The sequence below is a fragment of the Perca fluviatilis genome, chromosome 23 (genome assembly GCF_010015445.1).
Source record: "Perca fluviatilis chromosome 23, GENO_Pfluv_1.0, whole genome shotgun sequence".
NCBI classification, from domain to species: Eukaryota; Metazoa; Chordata; class Actinopteri; order Perciformes; family Percidae; genus Perca; species Perca fluviatilis.
This window is the reverse complement of record NC_053134.1, coordinates 20,456,827-20,469,788: the sequence shown is the minus strand read 5'-3', so window position 1 is coordinate 20,469,788 and position 12,962 is coordinate 20,456,827. Positions and strand designations below refer to the sequence as shown.

Sequence of the window (12,962 nt, the reverse complement as noted above, 5' to 3'; positions counted from 1 at the left end):
TCATAAACAAATCTGTCACAGAAATACAGACAGACATTAAAAAAAACAAAAACTGTTGAAAATTGATTTTCTATTGCCGCCACTAGGCCAAATTTACTACACCCAGCTGGAGTTCATGTTGTGTAACAGTTCAGTATTTATGGTAGTTTTAGTTAAATCAGCTTCTCATAAACTGCCTGCTTTTTTTTTTTTTTTTACCTTTTGAAATTTGACTTTAACAAAAACTGCAGATCATAATGAGTCAGATATGACCAGAGTATCGAGACCGAGACTTTGAGAGGTTGAGACTGAGACAAGACCAAGACCAGACCAAACAACTGAAACATACAGTATATACACAACTTGCCAATATGTATAACCAATATTCCCTAAATCCCTTTGGGTTAGGGGTGAAGAGTTTTGGTACAGAGAGGCAGATTGATAACATCAGCCAGCTAGCTTCGCTAGCGTCACTTACACTTACCGTAGCTTACCTTTCTTTATGCTTCCTTACTTAGTGCAGATAAAAATGTGAGGTGGTCCCAGCTGTCTCAGTCAGCGTTACATTGCAGAATTTACACACTGCTGTGTGTTTTCTTTTTGCCTCTGAAAACGATTCTTTCTAAAAAAAACTCCAGCCAGAGTGGAGATTTTGGCATGTAAACTGCGACAAACGGAGGTTTAGGCAGCCGAGGAAGTGATCCGTTGCTGTTGTTGCTATTTTCGGGATTTTGATTGGTTAACGTGAGCTTGAGCTTCTCGTTACACTGCCACCTACAGGTTTGGCATGCTCTTGACTGCATATATACATGGGTACGTGTAAACAACAATCACTAAATTGCACAGGCAATTTAGTGATTGCCCTGCAGCTGTGGTCTTGACCGGTCTTGAATTAAAACCCAGAGTCCTCTTCATCTGAGACTGAGACAAGACCAAGTAAAAAGACCGAGACCTTCAAAAAGTAGTCTTGAGACCAAGACCGGTCTCGGGTATTACAACACTGCAACACATACACACACACACACACACACACACACACACCCTCACTCAGAGTATCCCACCAGCCGGGATTGGACTTTAAATGGTCAAATCCTCGCATCATTCTTGTTTTGCTTGGCCACATCGCATTTCCACTCCTGACAATGTGTGTCTAAATGTGACTCAGCTATATATATATATATATATAAAAAAAAAAAAGCCCTGGAACCTACACTACATTTTACTCCCGTATACCACAATGCAACGCGGTCGTGTTTTCCGTTAGGAGAAAAAAAAGCAGAAAGGACCCGCAAAAATGGGCTTTCATTTCTAAACAGTGGAAATGTGACATGCAACATATATGCAACCTTTCCTGAGTTTGTTTAAGGGACGTACTGCCTCCTTCACAAAAATAACCAGCGCATCTGCTGACGCAGTGATGTTTAGAAATATTCAGTGTAGTGCCCTAAATCTCGTTTGGTCGTTCCCTATATAGTTCACTGTTCCATAAACAGTATATCGGGAATAGAGAGTGAGGGAATGAGGTTTCGAACAGAGCTATTATTATCTTGAGCGTGAGGTCAGATCAGGGTTCAGAGGTTGATGGGATGCAGAGCGTGCAAGGTGGCAGAGAGGGAGGCACGCACAAACTGTCTGTCGCATGTCCGACAGGTCTGTGATGTGTAACGGGACACACATTCTGCCCTTACAAGGTTGGTGCATACATAAACAAACATATTAAACATTAATATGAAATAAACAAAAAATACAAAAACAAGTATATACAAAATAGCTGTTTAACATAAGAACAAGGAGGTTCAATGGGTTAAGTGCAGAATGTGTAAAAAAAATATATAGTATGTGCAATTGGCAGGTGGATCGTCCAGGATGGAGGTCAGTGGCGGTTCTAGGAAGAGGCCAAGGGTGGCCAGTGCCCTGTAATATTAAGCCTCGACCCCCCTTATGCCCCCCCTAACTGTGGCAAAGATTTTCATACATTTTTAACCCCACCTATATCCCCAAAGAGGGGATGTTATTCACGTGCAGTGATAAATTAAATGTAGGTTAACACTGAATGAGTATTCTTGTGTTCATGTTAAATGTGTAGCGTTAGTCCTTTGTAGAACCAAACCTACGGAGGATTGGTGGTTTGTTACACTTGTGCTTAGTATATTTGCTACCCCTAAAATCGCAGGTGGCCCCAGCCTGGCCCCTCCATTTCAAATGGTCTAGACTAGACTGGTGACTAGGGGGTGTCAGTGGGGGGTCCGGGGCCTTGTTAATGAGGAACTATAAATATAGTGTCAAAACATATCAGATTACTACCATACTGCATTTACATCATTTTTGACCCTGAACTCAGTTTGTGAAGTAGTGAGCATCAGGCACAATGACCTCAGTGTGTAAAAATGTCCTAATTCTGATTCCTGAAAACACAACACACACCTTCCCAATGAGTCAGGGTCGATCTATAAACAAAGCTCTGATTCAGCACATGTGCGCAAAGTTTATGTTTTGCCAGATACGATTGGTATTTCTTCATATCTTGCTGTGTGTGTGTGTGTGTGTGTGTGTGTGTGTGTGTGTGTGTGTGTGTGTGTGTGTGTGTGTGTGTGTGTGTGTGTGTGTACGGGTGCCAAATCTATTTCGATCCAGCCGTGTGTGTGTTTGTGACGTGTGTGTGTGTGTCGGTGTTTGTCAGTAATTGTCAAGAAAAAAAAAAAAATGAAAGTAAAAAATTGTTTCTTTTGTATCGTTTCCTCCGATTTACCTCCACTGATCTCCCCATAGTAAAACAATGGCACAGCCAGCGCAGAGCGGTTTTACCGCTGATCACTTGTAGGCGGCTGAAAAGATAAATATAGTCGCTAAATCATGACATCATTGCTTTGTTTGGGTTTTTTAATTTAGGTCTTTTTCATGTCAGTTAAACTTCTCGCAGCCGTGAGAACCTGTACCTCCCGCAGAAGATTTCCCACCATTAACCACACACAGACGTGTGATTTTAATTTGGAAAGACGGCGAGAGTCTGCACATTGTCTCTGTATTCAGGCTCATAAAACAGCTACATTTCCATGTAAAAATCGCACGGGAGTTTTAACTGGACCTCAAGCTGACAAGAATGGAATATGCTCCCAGTAACACAATCCCAATTTGAGCTCAGTTCTCCAAACACCAGGCTACTGCAACATGGAGTGACATTAGGCTCGTTTCGAGATAGGCCTGCGCCGAATCGCTCACCGGCGATCGCCGCCCAATGCGTGACGGTCAGATTTGTGTCCGACCTGATTCCCGATTTGCTCTGACGTCATGCACACGTGGGCAACGATAACCTCACGAGATCAATGTGGCCGCAGTTTTTCCACCGACTGCCAGACCCAGGGCGTGATGGGGAAACGCCTGGCTCTCAGGCAAGCTCATACATGGGTCTGGTAACATTTGAATACATCAGAATTGGACCAAACAGGATGTGAGTGTTTCTGTGACTTCCTGTTCAGAGTGAAGGCTGCCTGAAACGGCCGGAAACTGTCCGAATTGACCGCAGCGTTTTGTCCACGCCCACTGCTGCTGCTGCCTGCTCCCGTCCACTTTACAGGCGAGGCGCAGCTCATCTCGAACGAGCCTTTAGGTACATTAGTAGGAAAAGCAAAGCGACTGAGGCCCACCATTTTTTTTTTTTCTTTCTTTCAGCTCCAGAGGTTCTTGCCCAGAAGCCGTACAGTAAGGCGGTGGACTGCTGGTCCATTGGAGTGATCGCCTACATCCTGTAAGTACCAACTGCTCTTCTTTGCGTTACATCACACTGTACAGCAAGTGGTTTCATCCAGGCAGCCTGACTGATCACCAACACGTTCAGTTGCCGTCAGGCAGTGTTATAGCCAAGAGCACCTAAACCGAGACCATGTCATTACCAAGACCAGAGCATATCAAGACCGAGACAAGACCGAGACTTTGAGGGGTTGAGACCGAAACAAGACCAAGACCAAGACCAAACATCTGAAACATACAGTATATACACAACTTATATGTATAGCTAATATTTGCTGAATCCCTTTGAGTGAGGGGTGAAGAAATTTCTAAAGTTTTGGTACAGAGGCAGCTTGATAACATCAGCCAGCTAGCTTCGCTAGCGTCACTTACACTTAGCGTTCTTTATGCTTCCTATCCTTAGTACAGATAAAAAAAGTGTAGGTGGTCCCACCTGTGTGTCGGTTAGCGTTACATTGCAGAATTTACTCGCTGCTGTGCGTTTTCTTTTAGATGTTGTTTTGCGAATAAACTCTTTAAAAAAATATAATAAATATAATGTTAAAAAATTCATTTTTATTACCCAAAGATTTGGCTGACATCTCCCAGACAGCCAGAGCTTCTTCTCCTGTCACCTACATTAACTTTGGGAGTGTGTGTTAAGGAGGGGGGGAATGAGTCAAGTTATTGGTTGTACTTGAAGCAGGGTGTTTTACATCCAATCACAGTAATTAATAATCACAGTTAACACATAAATCAGGCGATGCACAGGCAATTTAGTGATTTCCCTGCAGCTGTGGTCTTGACCGGTCTTAAAATCCAATCCAGAGTCCTCTTCATCCGAGACCAGAGACGAGGCCGAGTAAAAATGCGGTCAATGCTGAGAACCGGTCTCGAGTACTTCAACACTGGTGTCAGGTTCACAGTTTACACGAGTTTCTCACCAGGAGCCACATTAACACCTCATGTCAGATTTTCTGACATTTTTTCTACCGATGGCAAGACCCAGGGCATGATGGGAAGCGCCTGTCTCTGAGCTGATCTAACAGCTGATTGGTTCAGGATTGACTCAACAATAAGAAGTTTTACGTAAAGTTATGTGTGTGTGTGTGTGTGTGTGTGTGTGTGTGTGTGTGTGTGTGTGTGTGTGTGTGTGTGTGTGTGTATATATATATAACTTCATATATACACTTATATATATAGTGACCTCCATCCTTCATATATACATATATACACTATAATCAACACATGGCAGAGTTCTGCTACTATCTTTTGCTGCGAAGGGCCAATTAGCCAGAACAAGTGGAAACACCTGTGTGATTGCGGGGTTATTGTAACTAATTTTGAGGTTGTAAACTAATAGAAATGGATAATATCCATTAATTTAGTCTTATGCTACGTTTACACGTGGCCGGCTATTTTCATAAACGGACATTTCAACCTCTCAGTTTTCAGAAAAGTGTTAGTTTATATGTACCCGTGTATATATACCGTCAATGCCGTCAAGAGCATGCCAGACTTGGAGGTGGCAGTGTAACGAGAAGCTCAAGCCCACGTTAGCCAATCAGAATCCCGACAGCAACAAATCACATCCTCTTTATCTCTCTCGGCTGCCTAAACCTCCGTTTGTCTCAGTTTACGTGCAAACGTGCAAACAAAGTTTTCCAAAATCTCCACTTTGGCCGGAGTTTTTAGAAATAATCGTTTTCTGTGATAAAAACGGGGTTTTCGTGTAAATGAGAGGCCAAACCGCAGGAAAATATCTGTGTCTTCCCTTCGTGTAAACGGGGCCTTAATTCAATTGAATAGACTTTTTACACAGCAACAACATTTAACTTGTCATAGCAAGGACAGCACAGGTGTTACTAATAACATTAACAATGGATCTGTTCTGTTCAAGTGTCTCATATCACAGTAATATCCACAAATGCACAAATGAAGATGTGTTCTCTCGACACCAGTTTAGTACTTGAGAGATCCAGCTGTGTGAATTTGTGCACGGAAATGTACAAATGTGAATTTTAGTTTGTTGCGCACAAATATTTAGACACAAGTGTCCAATTTTTGTTTCACTTCACAAAACCTTATTTATATTTGCAAATCTTATAAAATTGGAAACACACAGAATGACTCACCTCGAGCTTAGCTTGTATACACACACACACACACACACACACAACCACTGGCTGAGTGGGGATGTATTACTAACTTAAACACCACCTCCACATTCTTTTCATTAAGCTAAGTAGCATCAATTTGTTATGCTCTAGCAACTGCAATCAAAGTTTGCAATGCTAGTAAACGCTAATGTGTGCATGGAGCCTTCTGCCCTCAAAGGTAGCTGAACTTGAAACACTTTCCTTGGTACCACGTGTGTGTGTATTTGTTGATTTTTCCGTGTGTGTGTGTGTGTGTGTGTGTGTGTGTGTGTGTGTGTGTGTGTGTGTGTGTGTGTCGTCATCAGGGTCAGATGGAGCTCTGTGTAATGGCCTTGTATGGGCATGGAGCTGCAGGCTGGACTTCTTTTTCTCTGCTTTTTGTTTTTCTTCTGCCGTGTCCCCCCCACCTTTTACCACCACGCACACACACACACACTCACACTTTTTTTTGTGTGAGTGTGTGTGTGCACGTGTTTCAGTGTGCGTGAACAATAAAACCTCCAACATCCGTGTGCTAAGCTTACTGTTATGTGCATAAGGTTGCATTTGTGTGTGTGTGTGTGTGTGTGTGTGTGTGTGTGTGTGTGTGTGTGTGTGTGTGTGTGTGTGGCTGACTCTTGTTGCAAAGATAGGTAGGTAGGTAGGTAGGAAGGTAGGTGGGTGGGTGGCTGGATGAATAGATTTTATTGTCATTCAACTGTACATACAGAATGCACATATGAACGAGTTTGACAGCACATAAATATTAATATTGCACAAATTGAAAGGTGTAAGCCTACTTGCTTTATGTCAGTACATCTGATCTATATCTGTTTAATAATCAGTTAATGACTACCTCACACCTCCACACGGGGATCAAAACCAGCTATCACAGTATGGTACAGAACGGCCAACTACAGCAGGGCACTCTGCAAAGGTCTCTCACTGTGTGTCTCTCTCTCTCTCTGTGTCACGACCTTCTTTTTCTATTATGGACATTGGTGAATTTTTGGTGTCACAATATGTTTCTGTATGTGAACCACATGTTAAATTAATCTTTTTCTAAGAAAGTGGATGAAATTAGGTTTTGGTGCAGCTGCCGTCTTAGTAGAGTGTGTGTGTGTGTGGGGGGGGTGAAAGAGAGAAAGAGCAGCTCCCTGCTGGCAATTAGCACAATTAGCGTTGGGATTCAGACCATGTTAGCTTTTAGCTGCTGCTCAGGTGGAAAGATCACATCAGGTAATTAGCCATGATAATCACCTGGGATCTGTGTGTGTGTGTGTGTGTGTGTGTGTGTGTGTGTGTGTGTGTGTGTGTGTGTGTGTGTGTGTGTGTGTGTGTGTGTGTGTGTGTGTGTGTGTGTGTGTGTGTGTGTTCAGTTGGATGGAATGGTGAGTGACGGCTGAGTCTCCAACCAAAAGGGAAGCATCTTATGACACCACGCAGACACTTAGTTTCTTCCTGATGTGTGTGTTTGAACATTTGTGTGTGTGTGTGTTGTGAGTGGGTTTAATGGAGTGGAGGGTTGGCTGAGTGACAGATGAGTCTGTAACTAAACGAGAAGCCAGAAAAACAAACGGAAAGCCTTACTTTCCTCACGGCAGGCAGACTCCTTCTTCCTTTCTTCCCGGTGTGTTTTGCTTTTATTCCGTTTGTGTGTGCGTGTGTGGGTATTGATGGAGAACGGCATTTTAATGAGTTTTTATCAGAATCTCTTGGTGCATCCAGAACTTTAGTAATGAGGTGCAGATGATGTTTTTGGTTGAGCAGCAGCTCAGCTGTTGGTTCAGTTGGCTCATTATGGAGAATCAGACTGGAGCCTGAAGCTTCAGTTAGAACTGAGAACCAGATATCTAATGTTCACCCGATTAAGATGATACAGCCAACTACTGCCAGGACTACGAATAAAAAGAGGCTGTCACATTAACTCCTGCTGGACCAACATGACTTTGTCCCCTGCAACAAATACAGGCAAGAAAACCATTAACAAACGGACACAATTTGCCGGATACTGATACAAATCCCGTGAATGGCAGATATATGCAAATTGCATGCAGTAAACTGTTTTATAGAGATGTAGAGACAAAAAAACTGAAAACATTTTGTTCATGTATACCGGTGGTTATAATATGGTTGGAATCATCAATTTAGACAGCGATATTTTGTAAATGATAACATGATTATATGTTCACATTAATATTCTACCAAAGGTCAATATAAAGTAATATAATATTGCCCAGGTCTTATCCAGGGCTATGGGTGTTCATGATATATTGTTACCACTCTTATCAACAAGTCATCAGAATGAGTAAATGAATGTACTGTAGGGCTGCATTCATTAATGAATAAATCCATTACTTTAATGTATAATTGTTTAGTCTCTCATACTGGAATTGGAAGATAGTAAAAAAAAAAAAAACACCCATCAAACTTGCCAGAGCTAACAACTTCAAATAACTTATTTTGTCCAACCAATGATAATACCACTAATTGTTTCAGCCCTAAATGAATGACTGTTTTTTAGATAAAGCAATCAGTAAATGAACTTATTTTGTACAGCATGAAATGAGTGAAGTGAGTTAGCAAATGACTTGATGACTGAATGAGGAATAGACTAAATGAAAGACGTAATGAATGAATGAACGGTTGACTAAGTACGTGTCTTGTCTGCAGGCTGTGTGGTTACCCTCCGTTCTACGATGAAAACGACTCTAAGCTGTTCGAACAGATCCTGAAAGCCGACTACGAGTTTGACGCACCCTACTGGGACGACATATCAGACTCAGGTTAGTCTTCTTCCACCTCTTCCTCCTCCGCCACCTTCTTCTTTCTCTGATTCCTTGACCATTTTCCCTTCCTCCTCCTCCGTCCACCACATATGGACCACACAGCACCTCTCCATCACGGCCTGACAGCATCTGCCTGGAATGAAAGTATTTGGGAGTGTGTGTGTGTGTGTGTGTGTGTGTGTGTGTGTGTGTGTGTGTGTGTGTGTGTGTGTGTGTGTGTGTGTGTGTGTGTGTGTGTAAACACACTCACACAGAATACACAGGCTAACAAAAGGCTAAAACTATATTAATATTAATTTACAGTCAGAAATGTTAACGTGTGTGTGTGTGTGTGTGTGTGTGTGTGTGTGTGTGTGTGTGTGTGTGTGTGTGTGTGTGTCGATGGGGATAAAATAGCATTTATGTGCTGTCAGGTAAAGCCTTGTTTTCAAAAGTGTCAGGTTTCCTCTTGAAGCAAAGATAGCAGAACAGATGGAAATCTCCCAAACCATAGTTACGTGGGATTTTGCAGATTTCTGCTATTTTGTAAGAAATAAAATCAATTAATCCATTTTGGGGTGTTTCATTTTTCACCTTAACTGAAGATGCAGCTCTCTTTGTGGTGACACGTTTCAACCATTGTAACCCACTGAAACCCGAACTCAAAAAGGTATTGTTGTCAAATTAAAGATCTTTTTACCGTGTTAGGGGATGACAGTGTCACCAGTTTGGTCCAGACTGAAATATCTCAACAACTGTTGATGGACTGACATAAAATGTTACACAGACAGTCATGTTTCCCAGAGTATATGATTCTTAGTGACTTCAGCGATCCCCTGACTTTTTCCTCTAGCGCCACCGTGAGGTTCACATTTGGGCTTTTGAGTGAAATGTCTTAACAGCTATTGGATGGATTAAATCATTACATGCTTTCACACATTCAATTCAGGATGATGCATCAAGCATCATCATCAAGTTGAAATTTGGATTGTTTATGAAAAACCCCTGCAAAACTAATTATATATGGTATAGCCGTAAGGGTGTTTTATACTTCTGCGTCAACTCCACGCCGTAGCTTCGCCGTCGCTCCTACGGCGTTGTGACCCCTTTTCAGAGTTCTGCGTCAGGGTTGCTTTGCATGACGGTGCATTTCACCGCCATAGCGCTAGGGGGTGATAAGTCTGAGGTTTTTTGCGAGGTGTCTGCCCAGCCAGTTTATGTTACGTTAGCAAGCAAACTTTAGCACAACTGCCCACAAAGTACTGCTTGCTGGCGAAGTGCTAATTTCAAAACGTTACTGACATATAGACACTTTACAAACAGATAACCCCGTCATTGTAACCAAAATATGTCTGAGTTTATTTGCGAAGCTTATGTCAGTGAACTAGCATGTTGCTACTCCCCACAGTAGGCTGCTTGAAACACCGACTATCAACACACAGGACGAGTTGACCAATCACAGTCCTTGCGGTCTGCGTCGCGTCGACGCAAAGTTACAAAGTTTTGGAGGTGCTCGTCGAGCTACAGCGGAGGGCTCGGAGGGGGGTTCGTGGCGACGCAGAGGGGTCTGCGGGGGTACGCCATCGATTCGACACAAAAGCATAAAACATCCTTTAGCTGTGTTTAGTGCTAATTAGCAAATTGTAGCATGCTAACACACTAAGCTCATATGATGAGCACAATAAACATTATACCTGCTAACCATCAGCATTGTCTTTGGGAGCATGTTAGCATGATTACCAGAGGCCTGTACTACGAAGCAAGATCAACATGTCCTGGATTTCTTTCAGTAATCCGGCTTCACCTAACCTAACAACCGCGGTCCCACATAACCTGTACTACGACGCTGGTTATCAACTAGTTCAGATCCCAATCCAGCGGCGCGCGCGTTCACATAAAAGAGGCGGTGTTTGGGCACCACGACTACTCGCAAACATCTACCAGAGCCGCATGTTATATATAAGAAGAGCAAATTATAATTCTACATAAATATGAAGAACACAGACTCGGTTTTACAGGGAAAACGCAATACAGTCACTGCTTCCTAAAACAGGAAGGAAAGCTGGCAAAAAAAAAAAAAATTGCCGATCACGCTGTAGATGCGTAAATTAATCTTATCAATATCAGTTCCCCATCAGTCAGGACGAAGATCTGACCATAATTACACTTGTGCTTTCCATAAACTGTCGTTGCTTTAGCCTATTATTTCAGTTGCAACCCTGGCAGTGGGAAGCGATCGTGAGAGCAAATAAAAAATATAAAAACATAATTCAAACCGATATACGCATTGGCGACACATGGCTCAAGAAGCCGATATGTAATTCCCTCCCATTAAAATATATATATTTCATAAAAATACCCATCAGGGAATGTCAACAGGGTTGTCGGTCTCTAAATGTTTTAACTTTTATGAGCGCACCCCTCTCTCCCTCTCCCCCTCTCTCTCACTCTCTCTCTCTCTCTCTCTCTCTCTCTCTCTCTCTCTCTCTCTCTCTCTGCACCGAGCTCCGCCTGATCTTCTTTAAGAACGGTGACGTCGTTATCAATCTATTGATTGGTCAGTAGGCGGTGCTTTTACACCGGTTGATCTCTGATCTCCAACTTAACCTGCTCCCGACCAGGTTAGGTGTTCAGCATGAGTTACCACGGCGATTGAACCCGATAACAACTAATCCACCTTCGTAGTACAGAAAATCCTGGGTTGAGCCTGAAGTTAGCTCGTTAACGCCAAATCCTGCTTCGTAGTCCAGGCCTCAGGTTTTCAGCAGACGCCAACAGCAGCAACATTTGCACAAGCAATTCAAACTGACTGAAACAAAAAAGATTATTTGTTATGTGTGTCAGAAATATATTTTTTAAGGCAGATTACACAGAGTTTCCGCAGGGTCTTAAAAAATCTAAAAACCTCAAAATTGTAGGCCTTAAAAAGTCTTAAAGTATTGTGTCCTAGGTCTTACATAATTTTGAACAATTCTTAGATTTTCCCATGTCCATGTAACGCTACCCCTATAGCTTATTGAAATGTTTTTTTTTATTCCGTGGTGTTGTAGTTCTTTCTTTCGCTAGTCCAACTTGCTGCATATGTACAGGTTATTATTACTCTGTGTCGCTTTTATTCAATTTTAATACTTTTATTTACTTTGCAAGTACTTTTGTGACTCTGCATTTTGTTGTACTTTTATGTCGTGGTATGGGTCTTACATTTCATTCATAAAGGTCTTAAAAAGGTCTTAAAAAGTCTTAAGTTGGACTTGTTGAAACCTGCAGAAACCCTGACAAAGAATTGTTTCAAAATGCTGTGTCAAGTTGGTATGGTGTTTTGTGGTCTAAAGTTATTGTTTTATTGCCCTTTCAATCTTTTTTTTTTTTTCTCTCCCAGCCAAGGATTTCATTGGCAGTCTGATGGAGAAAGATCCAGCCAAGCGTTTCACCTGCGATCAGGCACTCAGACACCCCTGGTGAGAAACACACTCACGCAGAATGTCATACACCGACTAACAAAAAGGCATACAATCTATACAGATATTAATTTACAGTCAGAAGTGTTAACAGAGACTTCGTGTGTGCGTGCGCGTGTGTGTATCAGGATCGCCGGGGATACGGCACTCTGCAAGAACATCCATGAGTCAGTCAGCCGACAGATCAAAAAGAACTTCGCCAAGAGCAAATGGAGGGTAAATTTTGTTTACTGCAGTTTATTCTTTGTGGTTTTGACTCTATTGCAGCATATTACTCCAGTACGACTCCTGAAACGATTGTCTGTCTGTGTTTTTAGAAGATGAATCACTCTGTAAAAGTTAAAACCGGGCCCACCACCATATGGCCAGGAGTTAACCTTCATCATCCACTTTTCCTCCTACAGGTCTTAGAAGAAGCGTGAATAGCCCGCAGCCTCCAAAAATATTCCTGTCTCTTTAAGAACTGCTCCTCGCACAGTATGCCATTTCCAGCTCTGGGTGTTAATAGCACATCCAGCTTGTGTAATATTTAAACCTCACATGTTTTTAATCCAAGATAAACTGCAACAGAAGACACTATCATGGTATTTGTGCACTAGTTCATCAAAAGCAGATTCTGGTCTGCAACCTCAAAGCCATTATGAAATGAAAAATCACCTTTTTGATCTTTTCAATGACGTAATATCCTTAATAATCCTTAATATGATCCCCTGCTGCTCCACAGGACATTGATAGTACGGAGACCTCATCCTGAACCAAAAGATAAAAATAAAACCATCACAGAGAAGTTCTGCTCCTTCCCGCCTCTCAACTGATATTCCTTTGGTTTAAACTTCTGAATGACCCGCTGCCGTTATGTCACAAAACATCTTATTTTAGAGACCCGTAATAAA

The 12,962-nt window shown here is 42.2% G+C and overlaps 1 protein-coding gene across 1 annotated transcript in view; it reads left to right on the top strand.

Moving 5' to 3' along the window:
* Positions 1–12,962, top strand: part of camk1da (calcium/calmodulin-dependent protein kinase 1Da) — a 75,070-nt gene that overhangs the window by 60,956 nt on the left and 1,152 nt on the right. The window contains exons 6-9 of the mRNA XM_039791833.1: positions 3,649–3,724; positions 8,517–8,629; positions 11,991–12,069; positions 12,198–12,285. Coding sequence (XP_039647767.1) covers positions 3,649–3,724; positions 8,517–8,629; positions 11,991–12,069; positions 12,198–12,285 — 356 coding nt within the window. The remainder of the gene's footprint in view (positions 1–3,648; positions 3,725–8,516; positions 8,630–11,990; positions 12,070–12,197; positions 12,286–12,962) is intronic.